Genomic DNA, 22772 nt, shown 5'->3' with positions numbered 1-22772 from the left:
TATTTGTGCTATCGGCCAACCCTGAACTCAGTCGTCCAGAACCGTACTGCATTCCTTTTGACGATAGTTCGTTTCTTTACAGTTGTGTCAGTAAAATCTCTGCATGAACATTTTGCCATTTTGCCATCGGATGTTTTTCCGACGCTATAAAAGTTGGAAGCTGTGTGAACAGAGTACGGGCTGCACACTGAGGTACAGGATGTGAATGGACTGACTTTCACAGGCAGATTTCAGTGTCTTGAAGTTTTCCCCCCGGCACCTGTAACCACATTGGCCGCTGGGCCTGTGATGTGTGGACTATGCAGGAAGTAACACATAAACATGTTCAATTAACATGGAAAAATCTCCTTGTCAATTACAGCGGAAATCTTTTCTTGCATCCTAGATCCAGAGTTACCACGCGGCACAGTTGTTGGCATTGACCTGCTGAACATACCTCCTCTGGACGGTGCCCACTTCCTGTCCCGCCACGACGTCACCGACCCCGCCACACACGCCAAGCTGCTGGAGCTGCTCCCCGACGGCCGGGCCCACGCCATCCTGAGCGACATGGCGCCAAATGCCAGCGGTTTCCGGGAGCTGGACCACGAGAAACTCGTCATGATGTGTTTGTCTTTGATAGACTTGGCCGAGAAGATTTTACAGCCGGGGGGTTCGCTGGTTTGTAAATACTGGGATGGGATCCTCGTTCAGAAACTGCAGGAGAGGCTCTCGCGTGCGTTCGGTAGCGTTCGGACTCTAAAGCCAAACGCCAGCAGGAAGGACTCGGCTGAGAGATATTTCCTCGCTAGAATGTACAGAAAGCCAGTGAAATGAGGGTCCTTGTCTTTTATTTTTCTGCTGTGCATCCTTAAAAGTGAAAAATCTGGTCAGTTTACATGTTTTGTTGAGATTCACAGAAGTGCCCGCTGTGTTTTTTGACCAGTCTGAACATGAAGAAGGGGCTCACTTAATAACGTTGATCAAAAGGTGGCACTGTTGAGACATCAGTGGGGCTCACAGCTGCAGGCACAGACACATCCCCATGCTGTTGCTGGGGATTCTTCTCCTAGTAAACTTAAAACAGTTGCATCAGTGAATCAGTGATATGTAAACCTATGCAAAAATCATCAGTGTGATATTCCTCAAGAGCCCGATGCTGTGTTTTCTCTGAAGTTATTGTTTGCCCCCCAGTGTTTGTTCTACACACTCAGTTTGGTATTTGCTTTGTTACAGAAAGTCATTTACCAGTGCTGCTTATGCTAATAATTTGCACTGCCAGCCATGTAGAAATATGTAATCATTCTCTCATTGAGAGTTTATGAAGGGAAAACCTAATACACGAGAGTCACATACAGCATGACTAATGGGAAGTGGGATGAAACTGAAGCTTGGGACGCTGCAAGTGTTGTTGGGCTCTTCTCTCTGACAGTGAAAGAGATGGCCATTTCCTGGGAAGGTATTTTCAGGACAGATTTTGTTTGTTTTTTTGTAAAGATTCTTCTTTAAATCACTGTACCGATCATTTTGGAAATAACTACTTATTAAGTTTGTTTTTGTGATTGTTTTCTGTTCTGGGTTTGGAACCACTGGTCAGGAAATAAAAGGATCTTTCTGTCAGAGCTACATTATAAGAGACAGGAAACACATATTTCACGTCGCAGAAATCTATGTAGGGATTCGCAGTAGAGACCTTACTGATACAACACCGTCTGCGGTGCCATGCACGTAATTGTTCTTCTTTGACTTGCAGCCCAGTGACTCCAGTCCCCAGGGGTGTAGCACGAAAACTTGGGCCCCGTGCATATGCCGACCCCTTCCCCTCGTAATACATCAGCTCTCAGGCATGTACAAATAATTTTGTCGCTTTCTCTTTTATCATTTCTTGCGCATTTTATGCCAACGGTAAGACAGATGGGGAATGACTTGCAACATGGGGACCCCTACTGGACCGGGGACGTGGCGGTCAACGGTCGGCTCCTCCACCCCCTAGGCCACCAGGGTGCTCCCATGTGCAAATAAGTGAATAACAAACAATACATGCATTCTTAATGACTGTGGAGGTTTCGTGCGACTCTTTGAATCAACTGTTACTCAAATAAATCTGTGACACTTTTATTGTGCGGTTTGCTTGGAGAGGGTTTATTGTCGGACATTATTTCCTTCATAGTTGTCTGTCTTTCACGCAGAGAACCAAAGTGAAAGTGGAACTTACGGGTTCTGTCCCGGAAGTGGGAGATTGCAGCCTTAAAGTTGAGAGGCCCCATTTTGTTTACGTTATAGAGAATAGTCAGTCGTACAGTTAAGTAAGTGTCCGATAATAGGGATTTAATGAGGGTGATAATATGAAAGTTGCAGGAAAAAAACAAACTTAAGTCCAGGCGTCTTGAGGGACCTCCACATGTTTAGGTTAACGGGCAGTTAGTTCCACTATTCCCCAAACTGTGATGCCCTCGCTATTAATATATTAAGAGCAGACCTGATTAGATGAAATTTCAATAATGAACTCAAATCTGAGGATTGCCCATGTAGCAAAAATATTTTCGATGTTTTTTTTTGTTTTGTTTTGTTTTGTTTTACCTTTTCCAGCTGAATGCATGTTCCTCAAAGCATAACTGGAAAATCTTAATTTCTCATGAAAAAAAACTCCTTCAAATTACTGATAAATTACTGTTATTATTGAAATCAAATTGTTTCCAAGTTCATTTTTAAAGTCTGATCATTCCATAAAATAACAATTAGAAGCCCAATCATGCCCGAATTTGCATTTATGCCACCAAAGGAAGAGATTGCTCACATGAATAGATTAATAAGGCTGCTGTTTTGCCTTTGTGTCTCAGGAGTGATGAGTGAGACAGTGTGAACTGAAACATTCATGCCTCTTGGTAAAATTAACTGTAGATACGGCGGACTGACCTCTAAAGTTGATTGTTTGGAATGAATAGGCGCAGCCATGCCTGTTGATGAAGCTGATAGTGAAAGATGTGAACAGATGACCAATTTTACTTCTCATTACTTGTTGATTATTCGGGCCTTTGCTATTTAAATTTAAATTATTCCAAAATTACTGTGGGATTTGTGTAAATTCCAGTGGAGCCGAGCGCTGGGGCTCAGGATGAATGATGATTCACTCACAGGTTAATTCATCCTTCTCTGGCCAGCTGCAGGTTCAGATGTAAATATCGGTAAATTCAGAGAGAAAAACAGTTGGGCCACAAATTCAGATCTGATGCCGAGGCCCGTAATCACTTCTATAAGTGATGCCATTTTGGCATACGTGATGTTTGTATGCCATTTAATAGACCGAAGCTGTTCAGGATATCAAAGGTGACGCTAATAGCCCTCATACAAGAGCTTATACACTTTAGATTAACAATGTATATCAAATATTTCAACATATCTCAATGTTATATGGTAAAACTTCGAATATCAGATAAATTCCTTCTCTGTTTTCTGTCAGATTATGTGTAAAATGTAGTTTGTGATCAAATTACGAGGATAAAGAGGAGTGCGATTAGTGTCACCTTATTAAGTATTACCCAATTTCTGTGCATAAGCACACGGTCTTTGGGAGGGAGGGATTTTTTATATTATGAATTATTGTGAATAAAACTGTGTTCACTTGAGTGAGTTCTTTATAGATACACATGCCTCCTCCTCCTGTGTGCCCTGACGTTGTTTGTTCTGTTGTCAAAGGCATGTGGAAGAAATGAAATTCGAGAAAAGCCCTTGAATGGTTTGAAATCTCGAATTTTTAATTCCACCACACGCCTTCATAAAAGTGGCTGTATGGCTGCTGGACTGTGGAGTGATTCAGAAAAACGTCGTCATTTTCCGATGCTAAGTCGCCAACGGTGTCTCTGAGATGCGACAAAATTCTAAACCTTGGTACATTTTGGAAAGGAAGGAATGTTTCCTTTTTAAATTTCCCCAGGTCTCCGTAATGAAACAAAAACAAACAATTTCTCTAATATTAACACAGCGGAAGTCTCGAATCGACAGGAAATTAAAGAAATGGTAATATCATTTCTAACCATCGTGCCATTCATTCCCTTGGCTGACCGGAGTTGCCAAAATGAATTGCTCGTCTGACAAGATTCATCATTCCCTGAGCCTTTTCCCTGAATGTCAGCAGACTGAGCCAAGCAGGCATTCACTGACACAAAGTAATGACTACTATTATGATGATAATTTCATACCATCTTCACAAATAAATGAATCTGAATTCTCAGGACTGTATTGGTGACTGGAACTTTTTTTTTTTTTTTTAATGGCACCACTTTCAGTTTATGATGGCGATGTTTTGGCAAGCCATTTAACATAATGACGGTGGGACATTTCCCTGTAAACAACCGAGTTTCTCAGAAAATGTAGGCGTTTAAAATGAAGCTTGAAATTAAAACATTCGTGCCTGTTCGAACATGATATCACAGCCACAGCGCTCCGGCGCATGTCACGCTACGAGGTACCGAAGTCTGCCAAAAACTTCCTGCCGCTCTGGCACTGTCATACAAAAGGACACATGTGAATGAATAATCAAGCAATCTCCTCTTGATCTTTGCTTTTTGCAAAGTTGCAGCAGTCCTGCAGAAAAATGTCAGCAGCGTTATTGCAAACAGGGTGAAGCATGGTTGTGTGAGGAAGGTTAAGGAGACAAGGGAAAAACAAAACGGCGGCTACGGAGAACAAACAAAGCCTTTTGCGTTTCTGTATCTACTGACATTTACTGCGGAGAACGGAAAATGACTGCAGATGGAAACTGGGAGCTCGTGGCTTCATGTTAACGTTCCCATTGCTAATGTGGATTTCCTCCCGGTAAGATGCATTTATCCGGCTTTCCCCTTCCCAAGGCTTTAGCAAGGCCAGGACTTCTGCCAAGCATGGACAAATGGTTAGAGCACACGAAGAGCACATAAGGAAGAAAATGAAGGTCTTGCCCTCTTGATGTCCTGTCTTATCTCAACACCGCCATTTGTTACTGTCCTGTTTGCGCCGGACCGAAAACACTCTTATTCACACAGCTTTTTCTTCCACTCATAAACTAACTAGTCACTACTCTGAGATGGGAACTGCAATCCTCACTGGAGAAGGACTGAGCTGATGAAAGATTATGCCAATTTATAAGCGGCAGCTCCTTTTTTTTTTCTTTTTTTTTCAAACCCTTTAAGCACGAGTATAGCTTTAAACCCACTGGAGCTAATGAATTAACATGAATCATTATCATCATCAGCTAATCTGTGAAGACCAGCAAGACCACTCATCAGTCTTTATAAACACTTCAAACATCCATAATGGTTAGATCTTAATATCGCGTTTTGTATGAATCAGCTAATGATTGTTTTTTCCTCTTTTCTCTTCACAGTGTCTTGTGAGAATATTGTGCATGTCTAACCTGAGTAATCCCAGATTTACATCAGTTTAAATCATTTACAACTTTTTGACGGAGAAGGTTCTAGTTCAGTCCACTCCGGTATAAAGGTACGACAGGTTTTAAGCCATCCCATCTTCGGACGAGGACTGCGCCCAGTCTACGGGCATCACACTGTGAAGCACTGCCATTATGGATTATGCCGCTTTATAATAGTGTGAGGGGCTAAATGTTTAATCATCTCATCGTCATCTTAGAACAAACTGGTTGTTGGCCCAGTGACAATGTTGGTGGAGCCACTGCAAAGAGCCGAAGTGACTAAGGTTCAAGCAGTCCAAACAAGACTGAAAATGTTGGATTAGACTGTAATTACTGTCTTCCCCAGTCTACCAGTTTGACAATTGTATTATGTTCAAATAGAAGAGGGTCCATGATTTAGTGCAGCCATGCAAATCTGCCCCTTACCCCCCCCCCAAAAAAAAATTCCCCTTCAAATTTCTTGCAGGAGTAGTTGTAATTTGTTTTTAAGATAGCTGACTGCAGACTTAGATTTGTGATAATAGATGCATTCCATGAGATGCTTGTGAGACTTCAGTGTGTAAAGAAACTCCATCTCATCTCATCTCATGAATTCAGCTCAACTCAACTCAACTGAATTGTACCGGTTTGTACTACGTATGTATCAGTCTCAAACAGGCGGCAACCGTGTGTCTGACACCAAAAATGAAAAGCAGTGAAGACTGATCCAAAGACTGTATTTAAATAAATCTTTTCAACTACAAATGTATTATCTAAAGTGAAACATAAGGTGATCCCTTGTATAGAGTATAGACATGTTCATGGTGGAGCCTCTATGGAATACGTATTCAGTGATAAAATAAAAAGGCTGTTGAAATTCTAAACACTAACAACACCAACAACATTTCAGATGTTATTTGATTCAGTAAAGTAACTAGGAAAGAATTTTAATCATATGAAGAGGTGGAGCAGTTTACATTTGCTTGGGCCGGATCAAAAACTGATGCTGGTGCTTTTGAAAAAGGAATTTTGCCTTTATTTTGACGGTGGATAGTAGTGAGGGGACAGGAAATGAGGGGACATAGAGAAGGAATGTCTTGCTACAAAGGGTCGGTAGAAGCAATCGCGATAGGGGCATTGTGATTATATGGTCAGTGTCTTAAAACCCGGAGGCTACTGTGACTCCCCAATGTTACTGCTCCACTGTGACGTCGTTTGTGATATCAGGAAATATAAATAAACTTGACTTCATTCCATCTCTATCCCACATGTCATGCTGTTACACGGTGCTTAATGGTCGTGGGGCATTTTTCGGACCTGACCGTATAAGAAACAAATCGTTTTTGTGCCTCTTCAAAGTCAACGAAGCAAGGAAAACTTGGCAAAGCCTTACGGTGAATCATCATTGTTCCCGAGGAGGCAGCAGTAGAACTTTGCGTATTCAATATTTCTCAGTTTAAGTACATTGTGCAAAGAGCAGAAATATGGAATCTAAGTTTTAATTAAATTGTTGTTTTTCTTTTTCCATTTAATTAACTTGTCACGGAACAGGTGGGGGGCTATCTTGGGGGAATCGTGGAGACGATCTGTTTGCTGGTGGATGGAAAAATGAGAAAATACAACTGGGAATGAAGACTGGGCAGAAGACAGATGGTGCAAGGGCTAATTGTGTGACATCTTACTTTATGTTGGACGGAGGACTTTTCATTATATGTTTTCCAACTCAGGCAAAATGTTGAAACGACTGATTTGCCAAAAAAAAAAAAAAAAACCCCTACAAATTAACTATGAATAAAATGAACCCCTTTTTATTTACTTACAAAATACACATTTTCTCTCAGTTAGTAAATATTGTTTAATATTTAACGGCGAAAAATATTCGAGTTGTTTGGGTCAAAATTACACCTGTGTTGCCAGTGTTTGCACCTTATGGACGTCCGCTTGTAATTGTAATTATATGAATTAAGGGTGCTTGCCAAATCCAAAACTTTGAGGCAAAATTCACCCACTCCAGCATCTCAGCTAATGACTGGCACCGCCCTTCCACCCCGGATCACTTAGAAAGGGGGAGAGGCAGCAGGGGAGTCTTTTGGAGTGCGCTTGCTCATGAATCTTTCTAAAGATGCTACGGGCAGGACTTGACTTGGTTGTACAGTGGGTGCCCCCCGGGTTCATGTCAGCGCTGCACGGAGAGCTGGCTCTATGACCAGAGGCGCAGCGTTGGGTTTTTTGTTTTTCCCGAGCAGAATGGGAGACAGATATGACGAGCTGTCTGCAGGCTCCCACAGTGCTCCACTGGTTGTTATGGTTGGCTTGTCTTATTCCTGGAAGGTGCAAAACTTCACCTATTGGGGGAGTTGTCATTCTACCAGCAGGAGAGGAAGACAACACTTTTGGCAAAGCATCCAACATTCTCCCAGAGTGGAGAGCAGCGGGAGGCTGATGAAGGTAGAGGAAAAACAAGTCCTCATTGTTATGCAAGAGTATGGAATTATACTTGTTACCGGTGTAGAGTTTCGGTTGACACAAGCTGCGATTTTAAATATTCATACAATTGACATAGATTCCAGTGTTAATTTGGAGGATTTTTCAATCTCAAAATGGTGTGGATTATCAGTTTATATGCTGACATACATACATACAATAAACTGTCAATGCAAAAAACATATCAAACACTGATAAAATGCTTCAATCCTGCTCATCATTTAGGTTTATTAACTTTTTTTTTTTTTTTTTTTTAACTGTTTCATGTTTATCTCTCTCCAGCATTGTGAAAAGGAAAATCAACCAGTCTTCGTTTCCAGGGAAAATAGCCAACAGGGATTTAAGAAAATATTCTGTATGTGTACGGTGGTTGCTCTGGGATGTTTCTTGTTATGCCTTATTGCCACGGGAATCTCTAAAGAGGCTTTGAAGTGTACTATATAAGAATCTGTTTGTGAGACACTCATCAGAATTAAAGTTTACTGGTTTTCTGTAGCATTGCTGTGCTGTGCTAAACAACAAGCAAAAGAGGCTTCAGATTAGTTTGTTTCTATATTTTAAAGCTATGAAATAACAATAAATACGCAATATTGTGACACATCAGTGAGAAAGGCGTGAAAAGGAGAAAAGAAAAAAAGTCCACTAAAAGATGGATGTGTGTGGCAAGCAGGGCCGAGTCGGGTCGTTGGTCAGGAGGCGGAGAGGGGTGAGGGGCAGCCTGATGAGACAACGAGCAGCACCTGAGTCCCATTAACTCTCTATATCTGTCCCCGGCCTTCTGCACAGCCAAAACCTATTCCCGCTGCCTCACCATATGGTGGCCTTATCCTTTGCTGTACAGGCTTTTATTTTCTGAAAATAGTATTTTGTTGCCGTCTTTTCCTTTTCACTTTTTTTTATTTTTTTCCAGGAGCAGGAGAGCCACGGCAGAAGCCGCCATTTTTGCGGACTTCTCCACTGTGACAAGTCTCCCCTACGTCTGCAGGATGAGCAATCTCTTTTCTTCTTTTTCCCATTTTACTGTTCTGATTCTGTTTCAGAATTCCTCTGTCACCCACTCCCCTCAGCCTGTTGTTAAATGAATGGGCATCTCTTGCCATTGGTTTTATAAAATAAAAGAGGAAGGAAAGAGCAAAACTCCAGCAAAAAGAAAACATGCTGCCTGGAAAAGCAGCTCTGGTATTTTGGGCTTGTTGCTGTGTATCTCTTTATCCCATGGGCATCCTTGTAGCCTTATTGGGCTTAGCCAAGGACGCTGAGCTGGTAGGCTGAGAGAGGAGAGGGAAAGCCAGGCGGGAGGTGTTTAATGTCAGGGCACTTGAATATCAGAATCTGTGTAGGACATACTGGATCTAAGGTCTTAAGTGTTCATTTATAGACTTGTGAACTAAAAAGTCTGCCTCAACTTGTCCTCCTCCTTTCACGTGTGGTACTTTTTTTGAGCGATCATGGCCAAAGACTAAAGAGCCGGACCTGCTGTGTTATTTCCTGTGCCATGCTTGATTGCACAAACGTCACACCTAAAACCCCAGTGCTTCAAGTGCTGCAAGAAAACTCATCACCAAAAAAACCCCACACAGTTGAAACAATGTTATATTGTGTTTTATGACTGTAATTTTTCTGGTTCTAGGGGGGGAAGTTATGTAATTTAGCTATTTCTTGATGAACAAAAGCCAGGTGCTGTGACTCCCCAGAGTCTTGACGTCACAATGAGGTTGCTATAGGCAACCAGCGGAGATCCTGCATAGAAAGTACTGGGTGAATGGATAAACTTCTCAGTCAAGAGACAGCACACAAATGATCATTTACATTTCCTGTTTGTGTTTTGAATGCGACAAACAAGATAAAATGTGCTAATTAGTGAGCTTTAGAGATGTTGGTAGGCTTATCTTTTAACTTTTGGTCTAAGCCATGCCAGCCCCCCCAGCTTCCAGTCTTTATGCTAAGCTAAACTAATCACCTTCCAGCTCCAGTTCCATACTTGAGCTAGCGACACACACTAGAGTGGTATCAATCTTCTCATCAGATTTGCAATGATAAAGTGAATAAGTGTATTTTTTTTAAATCAGCCGTATCTACTTGTTCTTATTTGCGCAGCCAGTCCTGTATAGAGGTACTTCAATGTAACTTTAAAGCCATTTGCAGAAATTATACCCTGAGGTTTATGGACGTGTGCATTTATGCATACATGCAGTGCTGCATATGCATCACATGCCTATATTAGTGGTGTAGATTTGAAATAGGAAAAAATGTTCATCCAAACCAACCTTCTTGTCTTGAGTCGTGTTAGTCCTTAATTAATTGCTATTAATATTTGTAATTCTTTTAAAATAATAGTTATCCATCAGATTTTTATCCTAAATATATTCTTAATTTTGACCTCAGCACCATATGATGGTATTATAAAAGGCTGTTCACCCTTTAGGTGACTTTATTGGTTCTCCCACAGTTAAAAATCTGTAACAACCTCTCTGAGGACTCGTGTGTGTGTGTAACCACCTCACCACCGTTTTTTACAGGCTGTGATAGAAAATTATGCCAGATAATTTCCTTCATAAAGTCTTAAACTAAAACTAATGAAACCTAACAGTGAAATATCACCTTTGTCAAGGCAGCCAAAATGAAATAATGATGATAATTTTTCAGGTCCCTCTGTCCTTGTCTTTTGTTGCCTTCAGTCTGCCTTCCAGATAATGTGAGGCTCTCACATGCACAGCAGTGAGACATCCTTTATACAGTACAGGCAAGAAACCTCATGTATTTGCATGAGTAATCAGTAACGTGAATATGTTTCAGGATTTAATATGCTTTCAGGTGCTTTCACAGTTCCTCGCTTCAATTTGATTTGAGTTTTCATGTGTTTTATTGTATCGTTTTCCATGAAAAGGTTTATTTTTAATGTCTTGCTTTGATGCGTTATTTTCTCCCCCCCCCTGGCTTGTGTTGATTCCGTGTTGGTCTGTGTAATGTAACTGGGTTGCAATTTTGACCGGGACTCTCTTACAAAATAGATTTCAATCTCACAGTCAACCTCGGTTAGATGAAGGTCAGCACAGCAGACTTTGAACTCCTTCGCAGCTGTCATTGTTGAACACCACGGGAGGAGGTTTGTTTGCAGAGGTAGACGCAGCATGCCCACATCACTTCCTCCTAGTCAGATCACTCTTCTCTAATCAATGTTTCGAACTTGCAGTGTGACTGCAAAATATCTCTTGCCGGTTGGACAATAATGTGGAGCCGGCTAATAGAAGTATCTTAGTTCCGGGTGAAAATGATCGTAATGTCTGGACTCGAGACACAACAGACAAGCTCCCTCTCTGATAAAATCTCCTGTTCTATTTAACTGGTCAATGCAGCAGGTGTAGAGACTGAACTCTCAGTCTATCCTTGGGGCTTAGTGTACATACTGCTTATTACGAGAGGTCTGATTTATTATTCATATCAGAGGTCTGCTGTGACATTGTGGCCATTACAAGTGATGCATCAGAATACCTGCATTATATTCACAATTAATTCTTATTTCTTAGCGGTTTTAGCTCTAGTATTTATGTTACAATGAATATTAATACTCAAATCAAATAGTGTAACTCAAACTTAATACTGTTTCTCGCAGAAGAAATTTCAACAGCTATTGGATGGAGGGGAATGAAATTTGGTGCAGATACCTATGGTACCGGGGATGAATCTTACTGACTTTGGTGAGCCCCGACTTTTTGTGTAGTGCCACCAGCAGGTCAAAGTTTTTACTTATCCAGTGAAAAATCTCAACATTTTATTCAGTGGATTGCCACAAAACTTTGTACAGACATTCGTGATTCCCAGACAAGGAATCCTACTGATTTATGTGATACCCTGATTTTTTTCCTCTAGCTCCACCATCAGGGTTGACATTTGTGGTTTTGAGTTTAATGGAACTTTTGGATGGCTTCACCATGAAATTTGGCACGCACATCAATGTCCCGACCAGTATGAATTGTAAACACTTTGGTGATCCCCTGACCAAAAAACTGCAAAAATAATGACACTCTCATCTGACAAGGCTCAACTTTAACTTCAGTGCTAGTAGTGGCAGCAAATGTTAGCATGCGCACATGCTAAACCAAGATGGTGAACATGTTAAACATTTTTGGGGGAGGAGGAAACCCTCAACAGGGCCACTTAGGCTTGGGCCCCTCCAACACAAAGTTTTCCAATTAATTTCAACCTAGCACATAATTAACTGAAGTCCACTGGGTCTGATGTAGTAGATTTATTGCATATAATCGAAAAGCATACAATAAACCGAGCTGGTCCCGGGAGCAACTAAACCAGAATTTGAAAGCATTCATATTTATACCTTTATACCACCTGTCCTGCCCTCGGTGGAGCTTACAACCTGACCCCTCCTTTGTTCCAGTGTTTTTTTTTTTTTTTTTTTTTAAGGCACTTTGCTTGGTCTTGTAAATAACAGCGTAATATCTTCTCCAACTCTTGATATGAAAAAATATTAAGCGCATGAGTTCAAAAAGAATGGTTTAAGATCCATATCATTTGATTAAATGAAAAAAAATCATTGTCTGCCATTCAATTTATTATATTTAACGAGTGATTATGCTTTTTCTTCACCGCACTGTGTTTCTCTACACAGCACTGGGATTTACTGTGCCCACAGGTCGGACTGACCTGAGTCCCAGCAGACAAACCCTGCCCCTCATATAAGAGCTGTATCCATCCTCAACTCAATATTTGACTAATGATAAATGCTAATAATAAATAATACTCGAACATCTATATATTTCCCACTTTATACCTGCTGAAAATCAGCATGCTAACAATGTCATTGGGAGCATGTTAGCATGCTGATGTTAGCATTTAGCGAACACACTGCTATGCCTACTAGTACGCTCTCAAAGAGCCGCTAGCATGCCAGCTTGGCTAGACTTGGAAGGTAAGAGTGGCCATATTTCTGAATGGCTTACTCGACAAATAAAAGGTAACAATAAATCAGTCAAAGTTGTTCAGTTCTTTGGTTGATTTTCCTTTAAAATGTGCTTCTGTTTGCTGCGTTTTATTGGTGTTCACGTGAAACAATTGCCAGTTTTTCTCAACAGGAGTGTGATTTGAGTGTTTATTAATGCACACCAAGAAATGGCTAATGAAGCAAACATTTTATCCTCTTCTGAAAAAAGCCCCGTGTTTGTCTCGCTGGATAAATGATCAGGGCAGGTCCATTGTCAGTTTGCTCCAACAGAATTAATGGCACACTGCTGGAGACTAGAACATTGTTGTCTTTTAGGACTGTTGAAAAGTTTAATCCAATCTCAACCGCTGGTGCATCAGTCTTCAGTATCATATGTGGACCAATTTAACCTTGCATTTACATTTATATAAGCCATTTCTAAAATATGGCTTCAGATTTTCGAGTAGAAAGCATGGTAGTTATTGTTGGGAGAAGATTTTTTTCTCAATCACCACCTAGCCATTCCTACCAGCCTCTCATGCTGCTCTTTGGCTGCTTCCATCTATCACATTAACTGTATCTGACAATCACTGTCAATGCAGCAGCTTAACAGTCCTCGTGAGATTTGGGACTTTGTTGTTTCAGCTATGTGAAAGGAAAGCGGTCCACAGTCATACAGAAGGACTGGATCATTATGAAGTGAGCTCAGTCTGAAAGTCATGGGAATAACACATCTCACTTCTGAATGAGGGTGGATTTTCTTTTTAATGAACAGAGCTTGTCAAAGTAATTTTTCTGCTTTATTTCTTCTCCGCTGCAATGACATGTAGTTCATTAGTCGAATGCAATGGAAATTGGAACTGGAAAACAATAGTAAAACTCTGAATTACTTAATTAGGCGAAACTGATGCAATATAAGTAAATAATGAAGCCACTTTCGGTCGTACAATGTTGGAAATATGAAGTTTGACTTTATGAAAACATGATAATTCACATTATAATGTATACCAATTCAATATGGCTGACACCGCTGTTTTTACATTTTATAGCAGACATAAGGAATTTACCACGTAATCTGGAATCAGCATGGCAATCCAATAAATGATTATGTTGCTAGTGCTAAAAATACAACTCAGGGTCATGTGACTGTTTAACAAACAGAGGGGGCATCGATTGAAGTTGGGACTGAAACAAGCCCATGAGAGTAGATCCGAATGAAGTGAGTTAATCAAAGGAGCAAGTTGCAGACAGATTGTCCATATTATTGATGTTCCATAAATAAGAGGCATATATTTTACCTTTTGACAGACCTTCTATTTACTGAGCTATTTCAGATCAGAACATTATTACTGCTGGACAAAAATATAATGAGCGGGTACTTACTGAGTTTTAATCCTGATGCTTTTCATTTTTAGCTTGATTCTCTTTGTTTGGAGGCATGTGTGCGAAAGAAAATAATGTGATATTTCGTCAAAATTCAGTAATTCAGTAAATGGTGGGGTTGTGAAACAATGGGTCCCTGTGTAAAGACATGTAAAAAGACCCCCACACTTCCTACTCTGGAGCAAGACTTGCAGTTGCGTTCTGTTTTTTTGTCTTTTTGTAGTCGTTTGCATCTCTCTGTGGTGTATCTTTGTGGTTGTTTTGCATCTCAATCTCTTTTTTTTTAAATAAATTACTCTCATATTCATAATATTAGAACAATATCATATGAACAGAAGCTTTTTTAAAACAGATTTATGTATTTCAGTTCTGTGTTCTTCAACAATAGGGTTGTGGAGAGTGGTGCACGTTCAACCAGACTGTCTCTTAACAGAACGGTTTCAACTCCTTTCTTTCCATCAGATGTGACCAACTGAGGTGGAAATGAGGAAGCCAGAGTCCTCTGGGGCCCAGAGCCTCAATTTATGTTACATTGTTGAGAACTCTGTTGAAGCCCCATTCAATCTCTCATTCAGGAGGAGAAGAAACTGTTTCAAAAACAGTGGCTGTGCTTTCCTGGGATGCGGCAAGTATTGGCTTTCTGTGTGTTGATGAAACATTGCCGCCTGGGCCACTGATAACAAACACAACAATACGATTTGCCTGATTAATTTGAAGCTTTATTACTCAAGAGTGAAAGTTTATATGAAGTAGCTTGCAGTCATGGTGATAACACAGTTACATCGTGTGTAGAAATGGGACTTTTCAGTCAATAATGCCACATTTGCTTCACATTTACTTCGAGAAAACACAGTCAATAGCAGCAGAAAAATACCGATGAGAAATAAAGTAGAAGTAAAAAAAATAAAACACAATGTTGAGTAAAAAGTGAAAATACAATGTTCATCTGCAGGAAATGGCAGCTGACTTAAACACATGGTCTCAGACACAGCCTTCGCTGAAATTGACACACACACACACACACACACACACACACACACACACACACACACACACACACACACACACACACACACACACACACACACACACCTGAGCCTCCTGGCTCAGTAGAATGAAACAACAAACAACGACAGGCTGTTTTTAGGTAAACAGTAGAAATATGGGGTTCACATTCTAAGTAATCAGCCAGAAAATGTGCTGTTGCATGTATTTGATTAGCCAATGTACCATTTTGCTGGATCATGTCATATTGCGTTGCAGCAAAAGTTGAGCCTGGCTCAGCTTTATTTCCGGAGCCCTCTGCGTCAGCAACACGAATATGTGTACAAAAGGTTATGACAATCCATCCAATACTTGATGGGATATTTCAGTCTGGACCAAAGTGGTGGACTGACCGACCAATACGCTGCCAGCTGAAAATGAAAGCGTTAAGGCGATGACCATACAGCGATCTCGTTCTTTTAGAAATATCAAAACGCAAACGTAAATTCTTGGTGTGAGACACTCTGCACATAACCTGGTATTAAAATCAAACATAATGTCTGCCGGTTCACTAACCTTGACTTCCGCACTTTTAGTTTCCAACAAGTTAAATAAATGTCAGAGACCGTCCTCTCGTAAAAAACAACCCAACAAACAACAAAACTATAGCAATGTTACATTATAAAAGGTTTAGTTATTTGCTTTTCAGTGATTTTAGTGACAGCGATTTTTCAACATTTCATCTGTGGCATATCTCCGGCCGCCGCAGGGGCGCTAATCCAGGAAAAGCTCCTATGGGTCGTACCAGAGAGTAGCGACAAACGGTTGGAGGATTGGCAGAATCACCCAGTTTGAACACACAGTCATTTCTGGTGAGACTGGGCTAGATTGTTTAATGTTTCCTTTGCCTCAGCGACAGACTCAAGACTACCAAACAAGTTGTCACTGTGGAAAACCTGTCCATTGAGTATCCTCACAGTCTTTGTGGCACATTTCCAATATGATAGTCAGGTCGGCCACAGGGATGAACAAGAAAATAGCCGCCTCAGCTCAGAAGTAGAACGGGCACGTGGGTTATCTATTGGAAACAGCAGGACTCCAGCATGTTTTCAAGTCAGAAATGGTATAGTAGATTCATTGATTGTCCTTGGTCAAAGTCTGTGTTTTCATGAATCAGGGAATCTGTCTCCAAGCCAGCGGTGCATCAGTGTTCAATAATAACCTGGTTCTGTGTGTTCATCCAAATATGTGAGTCACGTAGCTGACAGTTGTTTCTCATCACAGTGACGACAAGGGCCCTCACGGGTGGCTACCTTGACACACAATCAGAATCACACACACAATACTGCTGTCCATCTTCTTTTGTGCTCTAATGTTTATTGTTTACACATTTACATTGTTCCACAGAAAGCAATTGCAAGCTATGAAAAAAAAAACTGAATGAAATGTCGCTTTTAATCAGTGTAATTGTGGAAACTGATAGAAGTAGAAGAAAAAGATATAACTGATGATCTGGTGCCAAATGTGGGTCTGGTGCTGCCGAGCCTGAGTCGGTGCACAGCCAAGGCTCCGTTTGATTCTGCAGTTATGATATTTAATGTGTACTCGTTTTTAAATACCCTGTCAGGGATGATTTATGTGGATACTTTGATAGATGTTTTGTTGAGATTCAGTGTCAGAATATCAGGTGGCATTATCCAAGAAAAAATTGAAATGAGCTTATTCTCCATCATCACACTGGATGTGCAATCACAGTGCAGATGGATGAGCAACCTATCGTCGGTAGACAGGTCTTAAAATGGGGGAGACAAAAACAAATCTACTCTGGGTGAGCAAATCTGTGTATCACCTCAATTGCATTTCTAAACCTTGCAAGACGGCTTCGGTCTACACTGAAGACATTTTTGGTAATATTTTGTTGAATACAGTTCGTAGTATTTAAACAGTGAAAATCATTTTGAAATAAAGTAAGATATAATAAGAGTATAGCAGTATTTACTGATATCTTCATACAACTGAGTAATAATTTTATCAATAAACAAACTATTCCACTTTTTCTAATTCCAGAAATGTTTTTGACAGATCTTTGTAGGCATATGAATGCGACACATTAATTATATGATTGTTCTTTGGAAGCTGAAACATAAAATGGGACATACGTCAGTGCATGTGTGCTTGTATCAGGTGTAACATGTAACATTTCATTTTCACGCCCCTCACTCGATCTCAACCTCTTTCACTATATCCATCCATTTTGCTGCTTCAGTCTGCCTCAGTCTTTTTAAGGCTCTCCTTTTCAGGATGTTCCACCTGAAGCGGGTGTGAAACTAGTTGACTGACAGCCACTCTTCAAAGTACAGACTGTCCTTTTCCTGTGGCACAGCCACAGGCATCAAACAGCTAATTCAGGTCAGTAGTCAGGCACTCATCCCATGTATCTTTGGCAGCAGCTATAAATGAGTGGAGCTCTGTGTGTTTAATGGCAAGTTTTTAAAACTTCTACAAGGTTACATCTGCAGGTGACCTTTACTGACTACAGTTCAATGCAGTGAATGCAGACCATCTGCGGGACCTAAACCCATGCATATGTTGATCATTTTATCCGTATATCCTCCAAATCTCAATTTCAAATTTAAAGATCATTCTTTTAATCTTAGGATCAAATAACTACAAGTATACTGAAAAGAGTCGAAGTGGTGTACTCACATCTATATCGCCTGACGCTGCAGTTCCCATTCAGCTCTTCTAAGCATTTTAGCTTCATTTTATTCATCATTAACTCATTGTTTTGATTTAACAGTTCCAGCCTTTACTGTTTTGGTTTGTTCTCAGCCAGCTGCTTTCAGCTGAAAAGCTCTCAAAAAACCAACATACTCTAAAGACCCAGCAGACAGACACAGTTAATGACTAGCTGGTGATCATAGTGGAGCATTTAGCAGCTAAAGAGCCAGATATTTCCCTCAGGAGTTGGTAGAGGCCAAAAAAAAGAGCTAAAAGACAGTGAACATAGGACTTACATTTACCAGGTGGACAGAAGCGTGTAAATAAGCCACTGTTCACCATGTCAACTTTACCAAGTGATTTTGGCAAATTTGCTTTTGAGTTTGTAGTGCTGCCCCCAACTGTCCGAAAAAAAGATATGGACATGCATATTTTATGAGGGAATAAAATATATGGTCAGCCAAGACAAAATGATCAATGTATCACAATTCGTACATGGGTCAGTTTTGAAGTGCTTTTCACACATTAAAATTTGAAAGGAATTGGAAACAAACTTTAAAACACTAAATGAAAGTGAGAGTGTGAACATACAAATGTGGAGACGCTAGTGATATAATAATGAAAATGAAGATGTAAAAACAAAAGACATGTGATAAACATAACATTAGAAAGCAGCAGAGACAAAGAGTTGGGACATAGCTCATGGAACCAATCCCAGCTGACACTGGGCAAGAGGCGGGGTACACCCTGGACAGGTCGCCAGTCTGTCAGAGGGCCGAAATATGGAGACAAACAACCAGTCACGCTCACATTCACGCCTTACCTGGAGGAAACCCACACCGGCACGGGTGAGAACAAGCAAACCCCACACAGAAATGCCCCGGCCGAACTGGGGTTCGAACCCAGAACCCTCCTGTTGCGATGCGACAGTGCTCACTACACTGCAGGGTGGCACAGGGGTATGTTCTCATTATACAGTCTCATCATATTTAAGTTAACAAAATAGTAATTGTCTTCCTTCTTTATGTGATTTCTGATGACGTTCATGAGTGGAGGAGTTGCTGATCCTCATATTACGGGGATAGATTTGAATAACTGCCATGTACAGTCATTACAGTGAAGGTAATGGCCATGTTATCTCTGATTAGAAAAACCGAAGGAGTCTGCTTTTCGAGCGCTTGCTATTTCAAGAATGCAACTGCTCCTTTTATGGTGTACAACGAATCCAACAATGTTAGAGATTTAATTTTTGCAATAACAAGAGGTTCACAAAATGATTTGCCTTCACAAAGTGTCTGTGCCTGCATTGTGAAACATTTAGTTATTGGCTAATTTGTACTATAATTAAAGAGATATGAAATGAGACCGTCATCCAGCCAATATGCAGCCCTTAATAGTTCTTTAGGGGATGATTAGAGTGTGTCACAAGTTAGTGGAAGGACAGCACCACTTTGCATTCATTTTTTCATTAAATATCTTCACAAACCTCACAAAAGAAGGAGCCCTAGTAAACATGGCAATGGGTTTAAATTCAGCATTTCACCTATTAAATCTGGTGAGAAACCTGCTGAAGATGGAGAAAAAAAAAACAAAGAGCAGAGAGGGAAAACAAATGTCTTCAGGCTGAGCTTAGATTGGGAAAAAAAATCCCCATTAAAATTTATAATAATTAACAAGTTTGAGCTGCACACGAAATAAAGCTTGAAAATATCTATAAGGTTTATACCACGTCACATAATCCTTTATCTATATTAGAACTGACACGACAATCTGCTGTTCATTAAAAATAAAACCTCACTAGGACAGTTAGCTTCAGTTTTTATTTCCTGTTGCCTCTAATGTTCATTATTTTAATATTCTAAGAATTGTTGTAAATCGTACAGCAAACTGCAGATTAATTCTCAAATGGATTCAAGTTAATTACGGAGACGCTGTTGGCCTGCCATATCATGTTCCTGAATTCCTCTCTGTATTAATGCTCATATTTTAGGATGCATATAACATTTTAACCAACAAAAATAGGAAGTACGACATTACTGTCTTTATGTTGGCTTTCTTCTTTATCTGCTGGGATTTATTCCTTTTTTTTTTTTTTAAATTGCGAATAAGAAAATGGGATTTGGATCCTGAGTAACGTTTTGCTTAAATTTTTAATAACAGATTTAGGTAGTGAGTGTAGTGAGTGTAGTGATTGCAACACTATATTAAAAGCCTGCATACTAGTTCGTGCAGGCAACTAGGGAGCTCACACATGAGTGGTTGAAAGTAACTCGGTACATTTACTCAAGCACTTTGCTTAAGTGCAACTCTGACGTACTTGTACCTCACTTGAGTATTTCCCTTTTAAGATACTTTCTACTTTCACATTTTCCGAGGGAAATATTGTAATTGTCACGCCACTACCTTTATCTGACGGCTTTTAGTTTTTCTCACCAATTGGTAACATATATAAAGTATGGCGTTTAAAACTGGCTCCACCTCAACCAGCAAAAACGATGGTAAATAAAAAAAAAAAATCTGATTCTATAGTATATGATACAGTAACATTACCATAGCAAGTATTCTGCAGCCTAAAGAATAATTTTACTGTCATAGCTTTTTTTTTTTAACTTTACTTTTGAATGCAGGACTTTCTACCACTGGACGTACCAACATTTTAACACAGGCGGGATATCGAAGCTGTCAGGGCCCTGCCCACACTCCTGGTCGGCTGCTGCACATTTCAAGCTAACCCACAAACAGGTACTTTGTTTTTTTTTTTTTGGAGGACATAACCGTCCCGCTCCTGACTGTTTGGATTTAGCTGTGGGCCTCAAAACTGTCACCAAAACACGGGAGGTTTTGTTTTGTTTTTGTTTTTGTTTTTTTTTCACCCCCTGCTGTCTCTTGAGTCTTTCCCGAGGAGAGCGCCGCTTCACTTCAACGAGGTAAGGTACTTGTATTCGCGGTTTGTGCTGTTTGTCAATGTCTCCTGCGCTCCAGCTAAAGGCAACAGGAAGCTAGTTCAAAAAACAAAAAACAAAAAACAAAAAACGAAACACCTGCTATTTACATTTTTTGCCGTTTTTTTTTTTTTTGCCTGAGCTCTTTTTTGTGTATTTTAAAGCCTAGAAATTGTGACTGAAAGTGCGTTTTTGACCTGAAACAAATTCCACTCTAGCTGAACTACCACTGTTCGCTACCGTATCCAAGGTCCCCCTCTCAAGGTGGGCCAACCTGGGACATGCCCCCCAATCGTTGCCGTTGGCTTTATTCATCACCTGAACTGCGTGTTGAAGTGCTGTGGGCAGTGTGTGCATTGCTTTCTGCTTCAACTTTCTGCTGTTGCTGCTGTTTCGGCGCTAACCGTGAACTACTTTGCTGTGCTGGCTCATCTCGTTTTATCTCTGGCTGTTGTGTCGTTGTGATGCTTTCGCTGTGTGAGTGGTGAAAATGAAGTATCCGGAGTGTTTTTTTTTTTTTTTTTTGGGTTGAACTGGTTCTGTGACATGGCCTGCAGTATTTCCCCCTTGCTTTTGTTTTTGTGAGTTTCCTGTTGTCTGGCTGCGAACTTGGGCCCTCAGTAGAGCTGCAAGGATGAGTCAATTAATCGGTTAGTCGATCAAAAAAAAAAAGAAGCAACAGTTTTGATAATTGATTAATGACTTTTTAAAGAAAATGTGTCAAAAGTCTCTAGTTTCAGCTTCTCAGATGTGAAAATTTTCTGGTTTTCGGAGTCTTTTATGATACTAAACTTATTATGTTTGGGTCCATTAATGAACATTTGAAGACATCACTGGAAATAGGGATGGACAATTTTCGGACACATTATTGTCCAAGCGACTTATCGGTTAATCAAGACATAAATCGACAGATTAATCTATAATAAAAGACAATTGTTGTTTGTTTGCAGCCCTAGTCCTCAGTAGAGGGAGTATTGTGTGGTGGCTTTAAGGGTGTAAACATGATTGTTGTCGCGTATAAGGCCCTTTCACATAATTCTTTCTCTTTCTTCACGGGTAACTCATGAAGCCATACACTTCATATTCAGCAAAGCGTTGGAGAAATATTTCACTCATCATTATCAGTGTATGTGGGGCAGTTCCTTTACTCGTCTTCATATCCCAGTCACATCTACACTGCTGAGCTGCTGTTCTATGGTTTACACTGCTTCTATACTCCGCTGAACTATTTGCCAACCTCAGTCTTGCGGTCGTGTACTGATGGTCATCTGGTGATTTTTCATCTCCCCTTCATGACATTTCATCAGAGAAGACCTGCTGCTGCGAGGCATCCCGCTCTCCTCACTGGCACTGTGTATTGCCTTCTATAGTCTTAGGTGCTTCTTTGGAAATTGCCGCTTGTTGTCTGGGTGTCCTTCCTATACACAGAAGATCGCCACATACAGTGATGGTTGTTGTTGGGTCGGGTGCTGTAGTGAATGCACTATTGTATCCACAGGTATGTGCTCATTCATTACAACAGATATTCTTTTTGAATGGAGAGAGTACCAGTGTAACTATGGTCTTTTACAGAGTGTTGCATTATGGGTTGTTAGTAGCCTTATTATGTTGCTAGGCTAGTGAGTCATTTTGAGGCCGTCTACAGTGAGTCTTTCAGAGTCAATGTGTGGGACATTGAATGAAAGTGACAAACATTAGTATTTTCCTTTCATCTTTAAATTAGTTAATGGGGAACATTTGGGAAAAATGTGTCAAAATTAAATCCTCCCATTTATAAAAGTTAAAAAAAAACAATAACGACAACAGCCACATTATCTATGTGACATAATTGTTGAATGGTTTTCCTTTTCTGGTTTTTGCAGTCAGAAAACGTATGTGAATTATGTGTCTTGTGGTTTTTCTTAAAGTTATTATGTTTTGCATTGACAACGTGAAGAAATATTGTGTATCTGAA

The 22772-nt window shown here is 40.3% G+C and overlaps 2 protein-coding genes across 2 annotated transcripts in view; both read left to right on the top strand.

Annotated features, from left to right (window-relative positions):
- Window positions 1–2097, top strand: part of mrm2 (mitochondrial rRNA methyltransferase 2) — a 2992-nt gene extending 895 nt beyond the window's left edge. The window contains exon 2 of the mRNA XM_040124189.1: window positions 386–2097. Coding sequence (XP_039980123.1) covers window positions 386–816 — 431 coding nt within the window. The 3' untranslated portion in view covers window positions 817–2097. The remainder of the gene's footprint in view (window positions 1–385) is intronic.
- Window positions 2098–20557: 18460 nt separating this feature from the next.
- The window catches only part of psmg3 (proteasome (prosome, macropain) assembly chaperone 3), a 185019-nt gene continuing 182804 nt past the window's right edge, over window positions 20558–22772 (top strand). The window contains exon 1 of the mRNA XM_040155012.1: window positions 20558–20803. The gene's annotated coding sequence lies outside the window, so the exon portion shown is untranslated. The remainder of the gene's footprint in view (window positions 20804–22772) is intronic.

The sequence above is a fragment of the Xiphias gladius genome, chromosome 3, assembly GCF_016859285.1.
Source record: "Xiphias gladius isolate SHS-SW01 ecotype Sanya breed wild chromosome 3, ASM1685928v1, whole genome shotgun sequence".
NCBI classification, from domain to species: Eukaryota; Metazoa; Chordata; class Actinopteri; order Istiophoriformes; family Xiphiidae; genus Xiphias; species Xiphias gladius.
This window is presented reverse-complemented; position numbering and strand designations above follow the sequence as displayed.